The sequence below is a fragment of the Mauremys mutica genome, chromosome 8 (assembly GCF_020497125.1).
Source record: "Mauremys mutica isolate MM-2020 ecotype Southern chromosome 8, ASM2049712v1, whole genome shotgun sequence".
In the NCBI taxonomy this organism is placed as follows: Eukaryota; Metazoa; Chordata; order Testudines; family Geoemydidae; genus Mauremys; species Mauremys mutica.
This window is the reverse complement of record NC_059079.1, coordinates 58,037,643-58,057,368: the sequence shown is the minus strand read 5'-3', so window position 1 is coordinate 58,057,368 and position 19,726 is coordinate 58,037,643. Positions and strand designations below refer to the sequence as shown.

The window sequence follows — 19,726 nt, the reverse complement described above, 5'->3', positions numbered from 1 at the left end:
GCCAGACAAGGAGGAACTTTTGGGACAAAGTTAAGTGGGTTTTCTAGGAAATACCTGGGAGGAGGTGAATGCAGAGTGCCTCCTCCGGACCCAACTTTTTGATGCTATGCCCAGAGGAGGGTGCCATTGTCTGACTGACGTATGCATGGCCTCTCAAACGCAAAGACACAAGCAGTATAAAGGAAAGGCCAATCTATGAATGTGTGTTTTGAGCAAACAGCTGTTGTAACCATGGAAAAGCCCCATAGGGGGGTTCGAAGGAGCAATCACCTACTAGAACTCTTGCTCAAGTTCAGGTTGATCTCTAATGAGCTTATTTGCATGGTGGGTAGGTTCTTTTATTGTTTTAATAGTTTTTCACCTTAACAATGAATGTGCTTGCTTAGAAAAGGCTGTGTGGTAACTTATAACTGTGGGCAATTACACTGTTTGTAGCCGCTGATGAGAAGGCAAAGCACAGATGGAGACCTGATTAGGCAGTCTGACTTACTAGGGAACTACAGCCTGGAAAAACCCCTGTCAGGAGGGAAAGAGAGATGGGTCTCTGCCCAAGAGAGGTGAGGAGCTGGGAGTCAAGAGTGGGTGCCCTTGCTGGAGCACAAGGGGGAAATACACGTACAGTTGCCATGAATTGACACCAGCTATGTATATAGAGGGATCACTTTATCAAATAGTTGTGCAGTTTAGCTTCAGTATCTACATCAGTGTGGGGCAGTGAAAAAAGAATGCTATATCTGATTGAAATTGCAAGGTCAATTTAGATAGAATGTAACTGCACAAATTGGAATTAGTCCAGGACACTGTTGCTAACACCTTTAACATTGTGAAAAATGCCATGCTGACAGGTGGTTAGGGGCTTGGCTTTACGTCTTGTTCACAAGGCTGTAGCTCCAGTAAAGCACATTGTGCTGTAGCACTATCAAAAGGTCCAGTAGGGTTTTGTTGCAAGACTGGCTCACAGGGAAGGGTGCCATCTATTGAGCGGCCAGCACAGCCTTCTACAATATCTGGGTTCTCTCGTGTGATCTCCTGTTCAAGCACTTAGTAGGCTCAGTAGCCCTTTCTGCTTGGATCATGATCTGCTGAGATCATGGTGCTGACACATTGCTCTCTATGGGATGTTAAAGCTGATCCAGACTGACTTACAGGGGGAGGATAAAAGCTATGTTACTGTGCTTTCCATCATTAATGGTAGAGTTCAGCAGTAACTGATTAGTGCAGTGTGCTCTTTGAAGAGGAGGTTTTCCTCAGAAAGGGGCTAGTAAAAGGGAAAGGGGAGAGAGGAAGAGCATTACCTAACACAGCTTTAACTATTTATTTCTGCTGCTTTAGTCATTGCAGATGAGACCACCAGGGGGATGGCAAGTTTGGTTGCCAAACAGAAGACCAGTTCTAAGGTGCGAAATGTCACGCGAAGAACAAATGCCTTCTCTCGCCCCAGCCTGCCCCGGCGGGGCCGGACCCCTCCTATCCTGCCAGCTATGGTGAAGAGTGAGCTGAAGGACCTGCTGAGTCTGTCCCCAGTCTTGCTCTCAGATTTTGATAAGGCCTTCGCCAGGCGTTTTGGACGGACATTCCAGTATATGCGCTATGGATTCTTCTCCATTATTGAAGTGCTGAGCGCAGCCTCTGATATCATTGCCATTGAGCAGACCAGGGCAGGCTCTCTGCTGACCCTGAAGGAAAGCCCCTCAGTTAAGCAACAGCAGGAAAAGCTGTCACAGGGTGAGGCTGTATATGTATTTAACTTGGGGCAGGTAGTTCTCATTAGCACATATTGTCACTTTTTCTTCAAGCAGACTATGTTTCAGCTGAAAGGGGCTAGGTCTCCACTGGCTGCAATAGCACCCATCCTTTAGGATTCAGCACAGGAGGGCTGTAGTGGTGCTGCTGCCGCAGCTGTGTGCCCAGCCCAGTGCCAAAGGGTTCTGGCTCTGTATGACTTGGGGCTTTATTACATGGTTCCTCCTCTGTGTTCTCCGGGGTAGGTGGATGGAGAGGGGCGAGTTTAGCTAATCTGAAGTGTATGCTCTATAGATAGCTTTTATTAATATGACAAAGGTTGCCTCTTTGTTGTGGAGATGGATAAACATTGGTGTGAGCCCAACATTGCCTGCCTGCTTGCCAGGGAAATGGAAAATTGCGATCTGCATGTTCACGTAGTTTGATTAATGCCATGTATAAACCTCTTCTCTGCTTAAGGTGAGATGGTGATTCATCCAAAGAAAGCAGAGCAGGCCAAGCCTGATTCTCTGCCACCACCTGCAGTTAGGACACCCCCTCCAGGATCTGTCTTATGTACAGAGAGCCTCGAAACACCAAAATGGGGATCAGAGCCAGTGGAAGCAGCAGTAGGGAACTGTGGTGAGAGACTGAAACAAGTGAGTAACTGAAGTAGTGATCTGTGGGGTCTCTTATCCTTAAGCAGAGTCATTTAATAATGTAATTGTCTCTGGGATATAGTGTATCATCAGTATAAGGCAAAACAAGGTTTTCTAAATTGTTTTCAGATTAGTTCAACAGGAAACAAATTGATATTGGCATGGGAGTCCAGTGGGCTATCAGAATCCTGTTTCTGGTGTGCAAAATCTCTGTACTCATGTTACAGATCACCCATTGGCCAATTCCTGTAATGTTACCTAATGACAGAGTGCCTTCCACTCAAAGATCTCAGAGCACTTAACATTAAGCCTCATAACCCTCCTGTGAGGGTAGATAAGCCATGGTAACTATTCCCACTTTACACATATGGAAACTGAGATACACTGTGGTTAAGTCACTTGTCCTAGGTCACGCAGAATCTCATAGAGAAAGGAATAGAAACCAGGAGCCTTGAGTCCCTGTACTTTGCTCAGACTACTAGATATACTTCCTCCCAAGGACAAAAAAGAATGGAAGCTTTTCCAGGTAATGCCATAACTGAAAGACACTATTTCCTTTGTCCTTTCTGGTCCTGATGGGCTCTATGCTGAGGTAGAATATAACTGGACCATTTATTAGCACCAGGGAAGAGCTTGGTCCAAAGGCCAGCCATTGTTATTGAGTTCTGTGTGCTAGGCAATAGTCAGACAAAGGAAGACACTCACTGTCTTCACACCAGTGTGCTTACCTAGGTGATCAGGCACAGACAATCCAATACTGACCCACAATTAATACAATGGTTAATGGTACAAATGGGAGGTGGTGTGGATTATTTTAGATCGTTGTTGAAGTACTAATGGAGCAGCATGTGTTAAGGAGGGATTTGAAATGAATAATACTTCACACCTAAGAGGGTCATTTAGCAAATGAGAGAGAGAGTTCTGTATATAGGGGACAGCATGGGGGTAGGTGCATAGACATGAGTGGGGGAAAAATACAAAGGATAGGTTTAGCAGGGAGGTTTGGATGAAGTGTAGGCTGTGGGAGGAAACTGATCCAGAATTGTAATAGGCTGCAGTATAATTAGTTCCTGCTAGAAGGCCCATATGCCATGGCAAGAGCCTTAGGGACAAAGGAAGAATGAAAGAAAGTGTGTGAGGTGTTCTGAGAGCTCCAGAAAGCTTGCTTATGGCCAGGGTTGTACCTACCCATACACAAAGTACACAACTGTGTAGGGCACCAAACTTCCTAGTGCCTTAAGCAGCTGCATGCTGCTCCAGCCCCTGCTCCGCCTCTTCCCCATGGCTCCTGCCCCTGCTCCGCCCAAGCCCTGGCCCCCTCTAGCCCTTCCCCAAAGCCCCTGCCCCTGCTCTGCCCCAGCCCCGCCCCCACTCCCCTTAGGTCTGCAGCAGGGGTTGGGCCTGCACTCACCAGCGGCGGTAAGTGGAGTGACCCGGCCCTAGCCTGCTGCGCTCCCCTGGCTCCCAGCTGCGCTGCTGGTGAGTGCTGGGGGGCAGTTCCCCCCTGCCCCCTAAGCCCCAAGGCTGGGAGCCAGGGGAGCAGAGTGGAGTGGGCTGTGGCTGGGTCACTCCATTCCTACTGCCCCGTGGTGCAGGGTTGGGCCTGCCCTGTACTCACTGGGTGGCAGAAAGTGGCATGACCTGGGCCCAACCCGCTGCACTCTGCTGGCTCGTGCTGGGGGTGGTTCCCCCCTGCCTCCCAAACTGTCTCCCCCTCCCCGCCCGTGGAGGCCTGGGGCCAGTCAACCCCCGGGGGGGTTGCATAGGGCACCAAAATGGCTAGGGACGGCCCTGCTTATGGCTGGCACGAAGTCTGCTTTATGATGAGGTGGTGCAACACCGGTGGTATAATGGCAAATTTAAGCAATAATTAATTGAAGACCCCTGCATCACAGCAAGACCCATCATCAGTATTGGCAAGCTACAGAATAGTCACCAGAGATTATGGAGGGCAAGAACTACTAGACATTCCAAGTGCCCTGTATCTGAGCAGTTTTAGAGTTAATGGTTGTGCATCTTATGCATGCAGTGTGTTTTAAAAATTCTTTGCTAGATGCTGACATTCAGTCCTGTTTCACTGCAATTCTAATCTCTATGTAATTTCCACTAATAAACAAATCTATTACTGTAATTATTGCCCCCTTGATTGCACAATTGATATGAGTTTTCTTGAACCTTGGAATTCACCTTTTTGTTCTTGGTATGATTTTTGGCTTTTTCCTTGAAGTTGGAGAAGGATATTAAGATGATGTTTGCACAGAAGGGAGCCGGAGGGACAGTCAGCTCAGAACTCAAAGAAAAGATCCGAGTTGTAAGTGTTGTTCATATCTGGAAATGTCTCTAAGCTTTGGGCAGGAATAAGCATTTAGACATTAGCATGTGTAAAGTCTGATGATCAAGGAACACCACAACTGCTTCTCAGTAGACTTGGTGGTTACAGGTAAATTAGGGAAGATGGTGTGGGGTCAGCAAGATTGAAATATGTTTCCTCTGTCTTTGGCATCAGATAATCTGTATTCTCTGCTGGGTTTTTCCAGGCTATCTATGAATCCTGATGCTTGTGCAGAACCAGAACCTATGAAAGGTGGAGACACCCTATAGATTATTTAAATGTGTGTATTTAGGGGGAGTGAGATCACACTGGAGAATAATCTACTATCCTCTCTGTTACTGCTTGTGTCTTAAACTGTTCCCCTTCACAGCAACTGAAATTTTACAGATACTTCATGCGCTAAAGAGCTCACCATCTTCCGATAAGTGTGGACAGTACCTTTCCTGTTATAGGTGCACTTAAGCAACCATACTGAAATACAGTGGTGGGCTGCTAATTGGGGCTTCTCAGCATAGCTATCTGCGTCAGGGGTTCTGAACCTGGAGGTTGTGAACAGGTAGATGTAGCAGGCATGACTACTTTGTCCTTCCCATATTGCTAAGTGGGAGAGGGGTCTTTGGTTAAATTTGGCTAGGGGTGTTAGGATGGTGCCTTTTTGGAAAAGAAGGTAAAGGTATGGAAAAGGTCTTCAAAACCACTGGCCTAGATTATTTAGCTGGGAAATTAGACTTTTGATCCTTGCAGCTATTCTACAATGTGGAATTTTCATAATCCTTGTATACAATAGAGCTTCTCTCTGCACTGAGTTCAGAGATGTGTGGACTTGCTGATTGGGACAGATGAATCCATGCTAAGTAAATTACTCTTCTGGATAGATACTTTCCATTGAAATTCTCTCTTGTAACTGAGCAGGCTCTGAGTGCACTTTCTGTATCTTCTAGCAGGGCCTGTGGCCACAGCTGAGGCCAACAGGTCAAATGCAAAATGCAGATCATTTAAAGGGCTCTTCCATTTGCTCCTCCTGCTCGTTTCACTGTGTGGAGCCATGAATTCCAAACATGCACATGCTATCTATAGTCCTTTCCTCTTTTTCCAGTTTATATGTACCCTCAGAAATCAAGTTATGCAAGCCTGAGGTTCTGGATGAGTGGCAAAGCACTGCTAATTGGGGGCAGTGACAGATAGAAGGTCCAACACGTCTAGCCACAGGGGCTAGTAATAAAGTGCATGTCATTAAAAAGCTAGGGCCCCTAACTTTCTATAAGTACTTGTTTTGCACGCATAACATGCTGTTTAGTTGTCTGTGTTGCAATATGAAGCCTATTCTTACTCCCTCTTTCACCTAAGGTCCAGGTACACAACTGTCTGGTTATGATGTATCTTTTCCTATCGTGTAGGTTGCAGCCCAGTATCCTGAGGGTTTGCTTGCTTCTAAGCTACCTGGTGAGTTTGAGGTAAGTTTTGCCTCAAGCAGGTAGGGAGTCTTTATTCAGTTTGGTTAAAGCTGGGCATGGTACATGTAGATCTCTGTAAGCTTCTCTCTCAGCTCTGGTAGAGCAGTTTTCTCTTTTCAGTGCAGGTCTCCTCCAGAAGAGGCTGCCAACTCTGTGTGTTGGCTTTATGGTGAAGATCAGTACCTGTAGGAGCTAAGATGTTGCCTAACTCATGTCCATTCATATGCTGGCAATGAGGAAATAGGAATATTCCCCCAAAACTTAATTACTCCAATAATTCTTTTAAACAGTTTTAAAAGGGTATTCTATTTAACTAATCTTGAGGTAGGCCAGAGAGGCTGAAATATTGATTGTTCTAATCCTTGTGGAAACCTGTAAGTAAATGAAATACCCTTCTTAAGAAGCTTAAGAGAACTGAATATATGTATTTTGAGAAATAGTCTAATTTTTTTTTGCTGTTGAGGAACAGCTCCACTAATACTAGGGAACTAGTGTTCAAGCTAGTTCTGTCTGGGTGCAGGCTTCTATCTATAGTCATGTGTTCCAGCGAAACACATTATTTGGTAATTTAACAAAATTATTAGATGTGCAAAATGTAAATCTACATCCTATGTCTGGTTTTAGGGATCAGGTATGTGTCTGTTACACAGCAATCAACCTTGTAATTGATGCGCTGTGGAGTGCTGCATTCCATGTCCAGCATCAAGAATGAGAAGGTTGCAAGTCATCTGGATATGATTTGTACCAGCTTATAGTCCTGATTGTGAAACAGTTTTGTTTAAAAGATACCATTGAACTGTTTTTATAGCTTTGGAATCTTTTTCCTCCCCATGCTTTTAACTCCCTTTAGAATGGTGTGGTCACAGGTTTGTTTTTTTTTAAGGCAGTTGAATATGCCTTGTAAAACTCTTCTTTTCTGGCAACAGGCACATTTTAAAGAGAAGCTATCCGTGAAGGAGCTGGGGTTCTTAAATGTGATGGAGTTCGTTGGGGCCCTTAATGATATTCTCCATGTTGAGCGCAAGGAAGGCGAACAAGACTGGCTGGTCTTTGATCTTGAATCCAAGTGCTTAGCAGATGGTAAGTGATGTTTGTATGCCCATGTTTCACTGTAGGGCAGGAGTCACCAAAATACTGCTGGTGGGACAGATGTCACTGACGAAGACCTACAGCAGGGTCCCTTAAAAATGGGATCTGTAAAAGAGAAGCAGAGTCTACAAGTCTCATCATGCAATTTATCACCTTGGTCTAAACAGAGTAGCATTCAGAACACGATGCAGCATTACACGCTAGGAGCTTTGCTCATTTCTTACCACTGGTGAGTGGATTTGTCAAGCCTGAGTTAAACTCTTAGATTTGACATTTATATTCAAAGTTAAAAACCTATTGAGATGAGTGGGGGGACTTTACATCTGTTTTAGAATTACTGTCTGAGGCTGTCAAGAAAACAGAATAGCATAGATCAGGGGTAGGCAACCTATGGCACGTGTGCCGAAGGTGGCACGCGAGCTGATTTTCTGTGGCACTCACACTGCCTGGGTCCTGGCCACCGGTCCGGGGGGCTCTGCATTTTAATTTAATTTTTAAATGAAGCTTCTTAAACATTTTTAAAACCTTATTTACTTCACATATAATAGTTTAGTTATATATTATAGACTTATAGAAAAAGACCTTCTAAAAATGTTAAAATGCATTACTGGCACACGAAACCTTCAATTAGAGTGAATAAATGAAGACATGGCACACCACTTCTGAAAGGTTGCTGACCCCTGGCTTAGGTTCATTGCCAAAGAGTATTTTCACAATAAAGGCTAGCTCTCCCCCCCCCCCCTTTTTTTTTTTAATAAAATCAAAGATTAGATTCTGCTGCAAGTATTGGAATCTGTGACTAGTATCACAGCAGTGGAAAGTGTGTGGTAAAAGTGCTGTCCATTTGAATTGTGAAGGCAAATCATCTGCTTCTCCTTCCCTTCTCTATGGAGGGAAGCTTGCTTTGTTGGCATCTTGCAGATTATACTTTAATGCAGATATTTTTTTAAACCTTTTTGTTGTGGGTTGAGAAGAGAAGTTTTTATCAATGAGTTTTGTAGCATGTGCCAGTGGGCAAGGAAAGAATTTATTAGTGTTTCTGCTTTTGTATCTTGATGTACATCAGTTCTTTTTCTCATTGCTTTCTGAAGCCCAAATGGATGTGTTCTCCTTCCTTTCTTAGGGCCTTATCTGTTGCTCCCCAACTTACGCAAGCGTTGCATTCCATTTCGGAATGCCTTGCGCAAGTCGAATTTTGCGTAAGTCAGGAACGTATACCCAATATTTATGCGCACCAGAAAAAAAAGCTTACAGAACGTACGGAACTTTTTCCACTTCCTGTGCTTTTCCATAAGTGCGGATTTCATAATTCGGGTTTGCATAACCTGGGGAGTGTCTGTATGCTAAAGAAATTTACATCAGTGTAGTGTGACTTAGCAGTATAAACTGTGGCATTGTAAGCCCTGTTTTACAGCAGTGTGGTGTGTCTACATTGGGAATTTGTGCAGGTGTAATTATCTTGATGTAGTTACACCAGGGGCAATTTCTTTATTGGGTTAAGTCACACTTTTGTGTAAGCCCTGCTTTACTTCAGTGCAACATATTTGCACTAGAGTAAGAGCAAAGGTAAATTTCCTGAATGTAGATAGAGCCTTGGAAAGTAACAGCTCTAGCTTTTAAGACAAGTTTGAGTTTCATCCTCTAACAGAGCACATTTTGTTCCATTAGATGAGCAATCAAAGGATGAGATCTGTCAGTCTGATGCTTTGACATCTTCACTAGGTGCTGCTGAGCTCAAGGTCTCCAGCTGGGATTTCCATTCTGAGAACTCGGAGGCTCTGGACGTGAAAAAAAGCCAAGTATTCAATGTGGTAAAAAAGACGGTGAAACCAGTGAGTGGCCTTCAATAATGTAATGACCAGGGTTGCTTTTCAGGTTTGAAAGCTGTGATTTGTGTGGCTGGCTGCTGGGAATTTAAATATCCCTTCAAGAGTGTCCTGTAGCCAGACTCAGCCTTGCAGAGCCACTGGAATCTTTCTGCATCTGTATCCAGCCTATCCAAAGCCATCTTACCTATGGACATTGTGGATTCTCCATCACTTGAAGTTTTCAAATTGAGATGGGATATTTTCCTAAAAGATATGCTGTAACTCAAATAAGAAGCTATGGGCTTGATGCAGAGAATACTGGGTAAGGATCATGGACCATGAAATCTGGTCTCCGCCGTGAAATCTGGTCTTTTGTGTACTTTTATCCTATACTACACAGCTTTCATGGGGGAGACCAGCATTTTTCAAATTGGGGGTCCTGACCCAAAAGGGAGTTGCAGAGGGAGGTCGCAAGGTTATTTTAGGGGGGTCATAGTATTGCCACCCTTACTTCTGTGATACCTTCAGAGCTGGGTGGCAGGAGAGGGGTGGCTGTTTGCCAGGTGCCCAGCTCTGAAGGCAGCTCTCAGCCAGCAGCAGCACAGAAGTAACAATGGCAGTATCAGATCATGCCATTCTTACTTCTGCGCTGCTGCTGCCGGCGGCTCTGCCTTTGGAGCTGGGCTCCCAGCCGGCAGCTACCACTCTCCAGCTGCCCAACTCTGAAGGTAGGGCCACTGCCAGCAGCAGCACAGAAGTAAGGGTAGCAGTACTGCAACCTCCCCTACAATAATCTTGCAAACGCCCCTCCCCCCCAACTCCTTTTTGGGTCAGGACCCCTACTGTTACAAACACCGTGAAACTTCAGATTTAAATAGCTGAAATAATGAAATGTACAAATTTTAAAATCCTATGACCATGAAATTGACCAAAATGGACTGTGAATTTGGTAAGGCCCTAGTTATGCAAGAGGTCAGATTAGATTATCATAATGGGCCCTTCTAGCCTTAATATTTATGAATGTGTTCGTTCTGCTAAGTACCTTACTCCCACAATGCAGTTTCCACCTGTGGTGGCTGATGAGGCGATCTTTTGAGCTCATCTGCATTGCTTCTGTATTGTCCAGTAGGGATGGCTACCAGGTGAGGTGATGTGCCTTTCTCTTTTGCCTCAACCCTCCATGTCCTGAAGTTACTTCTATGGCACACACTCTCCTTGCTGGCACAAGAAGCAGTGTACACAGATGGACTCTGAATCTCTGTAGGTCTGCAGAAAGCACTGCCTCCAGGCCACTGCATGCACCCAGATAACTAAATGAAACCAAAAAGATTTGATTAACCTTTTCAGTCAAGTCCTCTCATGGAAGGGACTGGCTTGCTCCCTTCTGGGGTTGCCTCTAAGTTTTGATGACAAAATAGGCTATTAAATGCAAAAAACTATTTTCCAGGCTCCCAGATGGGAGCTGTTCAGAGGTCACTCTCAAATCTGGTGTGAGGTATCTGTTTCTTCCCCATTTGCTTTCTTGGTGGGTGTAACATATACCAGAGAGAGTTCTTAGAATTTCTCTGTTCCCAGAGAACTTTCTGCTGGCAGATGATCTCCTCTGCTGAGCCAGTCAGACCCAATGTTTAATTGGAATATTTGCAGTGGGTGAGTCAGGCACTCCTTCTCCTTCATTGTGGGTCTGAGCCACCCCAATTAAATCTACCAGCCCTCGTCATTTGAAGACCTCAAGAGGAAGGGCATTGCAATAGGTCTTAAGCAGTGCTTAATTTGTGCCAGGGCTGAGCACTCGCACCTCTAGGCTCGGCAGTTCAAAGCCCCGGCACCTCTGGGCTTGTCACATCACTTATCAAAGTAAAAATATTGCTTGAGCACCAGCACCTCTTTCGTTACAAATTAAGCACTGGACTTAGGCTGTACAGTGCCACTTAGAATCCTTTCCAGTAGGTATTAGGACAAGCCCCACCAGCACTGGGTTTTATCTTAATGGGGCGGTTGCTTGTCCTTGTTCAATGCACCCACAGCACCAGCATTTAACCATCTGTCTGAGCACCAGATCCTTTTACTCCTTTTCTTGGCTCTGCAGTATTGGGATGTGGAGAAGCTACAGCTAGCATTGGAGATAGCGGAACCAGAGATCCCCCCTGATGCTGTTCAGGACAGAAGCCTTTATTGTCTCCCCACACTGGACAGTAGCACCCTCGTGGGTGTCTTTGTGGAGTACATCATCTCTCCTAACCAGTTCTACATCCGGATATGTAGCAGGGAAACATCTGAGATCCTGGAGGACATGATGATTGAGATGAGGTGAGAAAGCGTTGCATCAGCTTTGTGCTGTGGCCTGCTGTGCAGATTCTTCATGAGTATGTGTATGCATGTGCTATGCTGCTGAGAGAGCAGGGCACCCAGCTTGCTGTTGTGGTTGGTATTGGCTTGGGTATGTTGGTGCAGATGTGCATGCACTCTACTCGTTCAAGTATGCATAATGCTTACTCATTCCTCTATAACTGGCAAACAAGAACTATGTTTGGTGGCACTTAAGGCTGCAGCAGGACACACTTCATCCACCCAACATTTAAAAGCATGGAAATAAATAGTTATGGCAAAGGACTTATGCATTCCTTCACACCTTCATGTTGCCTACAACACTGTTGATATAGGACTCCTTAAGGCTTTCACGTCCATCTCCAACAGATACCAAAAAGCACTACTTACCCCAGCTTCATCAAACTTGTACTGTAAGGCAACACTTTGACAATTACTTCCTGTGCTTTTGTATCAGCAGATCAGCACATCTGACTGTCATGCTCTCCATACATTTGGGAATGTCATTATCTAAAGGTTTTGTGTTAAAGTAAAAGCTTGTTATGACTGGGGTACATGTTGCTTTCAGGGATAGTTATGAAATGCTCTCTAGCATCACTACTGATGAATAACTCATATTCTAGGAATTCATGCATGAGGAACAGGAAAGTGACTAAAGGACAGCTCCCAGAATGTGTCGGATTTCTTGCAGAAGGAGTACCAAAAAAGTGATACAATCTTAATGAAAAATTGCCAAATAGGGTGACTTTTAAATGCTTATAATTCTCTCTATTCATTTTTCATTGAACCACTATGAAAAATTCAAATAGATTCTGGTATTTTTTGACATTTCAACAAAATAAAGGTTGACAGCTTCTGTTAAAAATTGAACTCTGTAACACAGCTCTAACTATACTTTTTACGTATACTTTTTTTACATACTGCTGTGCGAGCAATCTGGAACATCACTGGCCCCCTTAACTCTCCAGCCTGGGCTCTATCTCTCAGTGCTTTGCCAGTGACCAGCAGCAAACCCCTCCAGGCACTAATCACTCAGCCATCAGCATGCAGAGGCACACCCAGCTAAATGTCGTGGAGAGCATTCATGCAACTCATGAACTATACACAGGGAAACACCAGTAAATCTCTCAAGTCCCCAGCCTTGCACCCCAGAAATATACTGTCTTCCACTGCTCAAGACCTTCTCTTGAACAGTGGAAGCTCAGTAATTAGTTCACCACTTCATCAAAGGAAAGTAGCTATGCACCAGCCTTTGTAATCTGAGCAGATTCCACAAGCACTTTGGACAGACTTACTAGTAAGGATAAAACATTCAGATAAGCTTAACTACAGAAAGATAGATTTTAAGTGATTATAAATAGGGCTCAGATTTTGTCAGAGATGTTTAGTAAAAATTACGGACAGGTCACAGGCAATAAACAAAAATTCACAGAAGCCCGTGACCTGTCAGGGATATTTTTAGTAAAAATCACGGACAGAATGGGAAGGGAGAAGGGTCCAGCGCCCACAGCGGCTGGGCTGCTGTGGGGTCCAATCCCTGCCCTGGTGGGTGGGCAGCTGTGGGAAGCTCAGCTCCCCACAGGGGATTGGAGCTCTGAGGGACCCCTAGGAAGCTCTGGGATCCCCCTGCGGCAGAGCTGCTGTGGGCCTCCGCCAGCAGGCGGTGAGAGCTGTGGGGCTGCCTGCGGGACAGAAAATGTCACGGAGGTCTCTGGAAGTCATGAATTCTGTGATATAATCATAGCCCTAATTATAAGTGGTAGGCACAAAGATCAGAGATAGTTACCTTAAGAAAACAAAAAGTAAACACACATTCTAAATCCTAAACTTTTAGACTAAGCAAGAATTTAATCAAACAGTTTTTCTCATCTCACTGGATGTTGTAGGCAGGTAATGGTTCTTAATTCTCAGTCTGAATTTCCCTCCCAGCATGAGACCAATCTCCTCAGTTCTAAGTCTTTGTCTTGCCGTTGTTCTTGTCTTTGGTGTAGGTGAGGGACAAGAGGTGGTCTGATGATGCCACTGTCCCTTATTTTATACAGTCGAACCCATTTATGTCGACCTCGGTTAACTTGCCAATCCTATTAACTCGAGGTTTTAGAAGTGGAACCGCCAAACTCCCTCTTTATCTTATGGGCTTCTCATCTGTTATGTCGATTTGCCCAACCCTAATATCTCGAGCCCGGCTCCCCGCGTCCCCAGCCACCCGCTCCCTGGCTCTCCAGCCGCACGGTTCCCCAGCCGCCCGCTCCCCGCGTCCCCAGCCACCCGCCCACCCCCGCATACCCGGTCCCTGCCCGTCCCCGCCCGCCCGGCCCCGCATACCCGGTCCCTGCCCGTCCCTGCCAGCCCGTCCCCGCATACCTGGTCCCCGCTTTGCCTGCTGCCTGCCCGCCCGGCTCCCCGCTTTGCCGCCCGCCCCTCCGCCCGGCTTCGCTTCGCCGCCCGCCCGCCCGGCCCCGCATACCCGGTCCCTGCCCGTCCCCACCCGTCCCCGCCCCACATACCTGGTCCCGGCTTCTCCTGCCGCCCGCCCGCCGGCTCCGCTTCCCCGCCCGCCGGTCCCCGCTTCCCCGCCCCCGCATACCCGGTCCCTGCCTGTCCCCGCCCGCCCGCCCGGCCCGCATACCTGGTCCCTGCCCGTCCCCGCCCGTCCCCGCCCCACATACCTGGTCCCGGCTTCTCCTGCCGCCCGCCCCGCCGGCTCCGCGTCCCCGCCCGCCGGTCCCCGCTGCCCCGCCCCCGCATACCCGGTCCCTGCCTGTCCCCGCCCGCCCGCCCGGCCCGCATACCTGGTCCCTGCCCGTCCCCGCCCGTCCCCGCCCCACATACCTGGTCCCGGCTTCTCCTGCCCCCCCGCCCGCCGGCTCCGCTTCCCCGCCCGCCGGTCCCCGCTTCCCCGCCCCCGCATACCCGGTCCCTGCCTGTCCCCGCCCGCCCGGCCCGCATACCTGGTCCCTGCCCGTCCCCGCCCGTCCCCGCCCCACATACCTGGTCCCGGCTTCTCCTGCCGCCCGCCCGCCGGCTCCACTTCCCCGCCCGCCGGTCCCCGCTTCCCCGCCCCGCATACCCGGTCCCTGCCTGTCCCCGCCCGCCCGCCCCGCATACCTGGTCCCTGCCCGTCCCCGCCTGTCCCCGCCCCACATACCTGGTCCCGGCTTCTCCTGCCGCCCGCCCGCCGGCTCCGCTTCCCCGCCCGCCGGTCCCCGCTTCCCCGCCCCCGCATACCCGGTCCCTGCCTGTCCCCGCCCACCCGCCCGGCCCGCATACCTGGTCCCTGCCCGTCCCCGCCCCACATACCTGGTCCCGGCTTCGCCTGCCGCCCGCCCGCCGGCTCCGCTTGCCCGTCCGCCCGTCCGCCCGGCTCCGCTTTGCCGGATCCAGCCACGTGCAGGCAGCGCGGTAAGGGGGCAGGGAGGGGGTGGGGGGGTGGATAGGGGTTTATCTCGATCATTGGTTATCTCGATGGCTTTTGGCAAACCCCTAGGCCGTCGAGATAACAGGGTTTAACTGTACTCTCAATGTCCCTGGAAAGATACTGGTCCAGGCATGTCCTGGTGGGCCTTGCTGAGTCAGAGTTGAGCAATCCTGATTGTGTGGTGCTTGCGCAACTGTCTCTTACAGAACTGTAAATCTCTTGTTTACAATTCCCCTGCTAATCAGTGGTCATTTAATGCCCCTCTGGGTGTGAGTCACCACCCCTGTTGTCACTGGAAAGCTAGCAGTGGGCATATCCCAAACTCATAGCACGTTTCAATAAGAACCATATAGCAAAATCTTATAACATCATACATAATGATATACATATTTTGACAGAACAATGAGTTTCAGCAGATCATGACCTTTCATGTGATACCTTGCAAGGCACGCTTTATATGAAATATCACAACCATATACTATCGATGAATATGGGGATTGCAGGGTGCTACTTTGAAGTACAGTGTGTCACAACTGCACCTACTGTATTTTCGGGAAGGCTAGTAAAATCCCTGTATGTGCTTTATACTCTAAGCCTTTGTATTTGGCTGTGTTCATCGTAAATATTTAAAGTACATGTGTACTCTACCCATGTGGTATAAGAGCATGATATGGAAGGGTCACCTTCACTGTTAAGGAAGATCTTCCTTTGCATTGCTGTTCCTAGATCTTATGTTAACTCTGAAAACATTCTCAGCTCTGATGTTTTACCATAAGGCTCCTTCAAAGCTCATATCAAAGAGAGGTTTAAAGTAAAACAAGGAAGCAACACTGTACTGAAGTACTGCTTCCTGCTGGGCACTACCTTTTTCTGTGGTGTCTTGCAGACGATGCTATTCAAATAAAAACGTTTCTGACCGTTATGTCATGCCGGAGGCCTTGGTCCAGCCTGGCTATCTTTGCTGTGTTAGGATTTCGGAGGACAAATGGTGGTACCGAGTCATCATCCACCGGGTGCTCAGCGAACAGGAGGTGGAGGTGTTCTTCCCAGACTTTGGAAATCTGAGGACTGTCCAGAAGTCTTGCCTGAGATTCCTCAAGTAAGTTAATTGCGGTATTCTGGCTAAGGATATTCTGGCTAAGTGCTGCCAAATCTTACCTTCTCTCCTGGAACTTGCCCCACCTTCACTCCCTTTGGGGAAAGTTGCATAAACACTGTCAATAGAATTCACAGTGTTTTCTAGACGTATCTGGAGTTGTCATTTATTCTGGGGTGAACATAAAGCATCAGTTGTCCTTATCCTGAGTTGCATGGGGTGGAGGGAAGAGAGCCCTTTTTCATTTTCCTCCTTTCCCAGCTTCCACACTGTTTAGTCTGTTCTCCTGTCTCATCTGCCTCTCTTCATGGGGGCTTTAGCATTGATTGGACCAAAAGTCATAACTATTGGTCTTTGTTTAATGAGCTGCAGGGGTGAGATACATTTGGCATGGGGCAGTGTGTGGGAACTGGCACTGCTGTCGTCTGTGCTGTACCCATTCTTTGGATGCAGGATGTTGATTGCCAGGGCTGTTCATCTGGCATTTTTCACAAACATATAACATTAATTAAAAAAATAAAACTATGAGGTGGCTGTTGGAGTTGAAGGTCAAGAGGCTAAATGGCTCACGGAAACTTGTACCATCCATATTTTTAACTTTTGGTGTATGATGAAATGATGGATTTGATTCCTGTTGCAGGTGCTGCTATTCAAAACTTCCTGCCCAAGCTATTCCTTGTTCCTTGGCATGGGTGAAACCCATAGAGGTATGTATCCACGTACAGTTTTTCACTTATGTGTATATATAATGGGACTGTGCAGTAGACATTGGCCTCTTGCCTACTTGAAATAAACTGAGTAATATTGATGTTGACAATCACTGGACCTGATCCGAATCCCACCAAATTTCATGGGAGTTTTGTTGTTGTCTGTCAACCTATCATTGTTCCCTTTCTGAATATTCATAACATGCTTGTTTGCATTCTATCTACAAATGGACAGCACCTGTAGAGGTATTCATTATGCCATTGAATAAGTTTTCTCCTCTGCCCTGAGCCCTCTGTGACCCTTCTGGAGCCTGGGGAAATCCAGCCCAGTTTTCGCTGCTTTAGATATTTGCTTTACTTGAGTGACCCACGTTACTCAAAACTTCCTTCACAAGTAGAGACTGACCAGGACCCTCTTTAGAGTCAGCCCATCACCCCTTACAGCAGGATCTCTTATTTCCTTTCCACTCTAACTTCAAAATAGATGAATAAATTTCCATCAGACTTTCTCAGAACAAAAAAATCTGTCTGGGGTGAGAACTATATGAAAGAACCCCAAAGGGAGGAAAGGCTTTCTAACAATAATATATTTTGGGTTCTTTTTATTTCCTTCACATTCTAAACATTTAGGTTCACATTTTCAAGCTTTTCTTCAGAACCATAAGGGCTAGAAACTTTTTTTTATAAATGAAAGCTGAAATTCTCCTTTAATCATGAGGCTTGCTGCAAAGCACCATATATTGGAAGACTCCTGATAAAACTTCAGGAGCTGGCCACTCAGTTTCAGTCACTGAAAAATAAGAGCTTAGACTGCAAATGGCTTCCCAGTAGTAACTCTAGCTTTGCAGCCTTTGTACATTTTGAGTAGTTTAACTTAATTGAGTGTTGGTAACCTTGTCAGGTTCAGTTTGGTGCATTTTGCCTGTCTGCTGCATCCTTATTACACTTACTTCAGCTAAGCCTTGCCCGGTTGTGCCCCTCAATCTAGCTTGCCTTCGCCCTTTGCATCCACACTAAACTTTCTAGGAATGAGAATAAGCATCATACGGCTGCCGGTGGGCTATTTTGTAGTAACCTGTTTATCTCTCCTTTCTTCAAGGGGCATTGGACCACCAATGCCATTCTCCAGTTCTGGAAGCTGTGTAACCTGAAGCCACTGGTGGGAGTGGTGGATGAATATGTGAACGGTATTCTTCACCTCTTCCTGTGTGACACTACCGCTGATGAAGATACCTACATCCATCAAGTCTTGAGAGCAGAGGGCCATGCTGTCATTTGCAGAGAAAATGTTCCCTCCAAGGTGAAGAAGGGTAGAGGTGGCGAGTTTGAGCAAGACTGTTCAAGGAAGGGGCTGTAATATGGTGGGAATTTGGATTATGTAACATGGAAAATTTACTCTTAACAAAAAGGAAATGCAACCTGAACTTCCAGTGCACCTTAAAATTTCACTTATCCCAGAGAGAAGAATCCATTGGTGCAGTATATTAATACAATAGTCCTTTATCTCATAAAGCTTAAGTTCACATTTATCTTAAGAAACAGGTTTTCACAGCCTGAGCACAATTAGACATTTGAACTTCATCACCTAACCACCACTGCGTAATGCTGCAAGGTTCATGTGCACTTTCATCTCTGCTGTGCAGTTGTTTGAAAAGCTGCCATGGCTCCATTGATGTTACAGTGAGGATTCTTTTGGTTACATTTGCTAACACGGGTTTAGAAGATTCTTAATGTGGATATTTTATTATCATTTATTGTGTATTCATGTAGTGTGGATAGGGACCTTATATAAATATGGAAAAAATAGATTGAGAACTATAGACATTCTCAACAGCAGCCCAGAACTGGGGTAGTAGTGAAGAGCCTGTGTTACAGGGCAGGATTAAGGTACACAGGTGCAACTGCCTATAAGATACTTGTCTTTTCTATGCCTGGCTCTCACCAGTTCTGTCAGTCTATCATTTTTAACAGCACAAGAGTCGCTCAGAAAATGAACTAGAACATTTAGTTCTAGATCTTTGAAATTGATGAGGTTTTACTGTCTAGTTTGAGGTCTGCTTGGAAGTCTTCTGCTTTGCTTATTTTTGTTAATGAAAGAACTCAAACTGTTATGCAGTTTTGGTACTTTTGATCTGGAAATCTCAATCTCCGGTGATTTAGCTGTAATTAGCTGATTTGTTTAGAAAGGGGCCTAGGCTGTTAAACAGTGCGGTAAAAATGTATAATTATAATATAGGTAAGAACAGCCAACACCATGATTTGAAAGTGAGAGTCAGCACTGTTTTACCAAGAACTATAAACAAAATCCCACCATTTCAAATGTCAGTAACAGGCAAAACCCAGGGGCCTTGTGTCCTTTGCTTTAATCAGCATGCTGCACAGTAAATCTTGTGGCAAGAAGTCTTGCAATTTTGGCATGTGCTGTGTCTAGATATCATTTGAGTAGTTTTGTCACTGTGGAAAACCATTTAAACTTTTGCAACAAGGCAGACTCTGCCAGCATCCAGATGGCTCTCAAGCTAGCTCCCACTCAGTTGGGTAGCAGGTTGCTGCAGTTTGAAAACCATTTCAAAATCTTGCTCTAGTTTTTTTTTCTTCTTTTTCTGTTAATTACAACACACTTTATTGACTGGACTGTACTGTTTTTTATTTTTAATAGGGCTTCATAGAACAGAACCCCTCAGAATTGTACCTGCAGCCCAGTCCAAATGATGGATCATCAGGGTCAGACCTTCCCTTACAGGAACAGGAATCTTTCTGTGAAATCAGCAAGGCAGTGAATCCAGAGCTGAATGAGAGTGAACCATATGTCCAGGTGGGAGGTTTTTAGCTCTTTTGTGTCTAAGACAAGATGAAAAACAGCTGTTGTGTTGGGGGACTCTGGTGGGTTGGTACACGATGTTTTAACTCTGTGGCATAAAAAAGCAAACAGGTGCCATAAGAATAAAAATGTTTCAGATGGGACACAAATATCTCATCTCATGCTTGCCCTCATCTTTTATTTTCCTGCCTGCTTGTCTGGTCTCTTGACAGCTCTTGGGTACTCCACAAACTTTTAGGTATAGAGCCCTCTTTGCTCTGAGACGCCTGTTCTACTTACCCTTTGAACGCAG

The 19,726-nt window shown here is 46.2% G+C and overlaps 1 protein-coding gene across 6 annotated transcripts in view; it reads left to right on the top strand.

Annotated features, from left to right (window-relative positions):
* TDRD5 (tudor domain containing 5) overlaps window positions 1–19,726 on the top strand; it is a 43,850-nt gene that overhangs the window by 12,435 nt on the left and 11,689 nt on the right. For 3 of the 6 annotated variants that reach the window (XM_045027574.1, XM_045027573.1, XM_045027575.1), the window contains exons 3-13: window positions 1,333–1,725; window positions 2,203–2,381; window positions 4,609–4,692; window positions 6,111–6,167; window positions 7,094–7,247; window positions 8,925–9,088; window positions 11,154–11,374; window positions 15,697–15,909; window positions 16,547–16,613; window positions 17,713–17,913; window positions 19,273–19,428. In XM_045027574.1, coding sequence (XP_044883509.1) covers window positions 1,333–1,725; window positions 2,203–2,381; window positions 4,609–4,692; window positions 6,111–6,167; window positions 7,094–7,247; window positions 8,925–9,088; window positions 11,154–11,374; window positions 15,697–15,909; window positions 16,547–16,613; window positions 17,713–17,913; window positions 19,273–19,428 — 1,889 coding nt within the window. The remainder of the gene's footprint in view (window positions 1–1,332; window positions 1,726–2,202; window positions 2,382–4,608; window positions 4,693–6,110; window positions 6,168–7,093; window positions 7,248–8,924; window positions 9,089–11,153; window positions 11,375–15,696; window positions 15,910–16,546; window positions 16,614–17,712; window positions 17,914–19,272; window positions 19,429–19,726) is intronic. The other 3 variants (XM_045027577.1, XM_045027576.1, XM_045027578.1) reach the window with 3 other exon arrangements.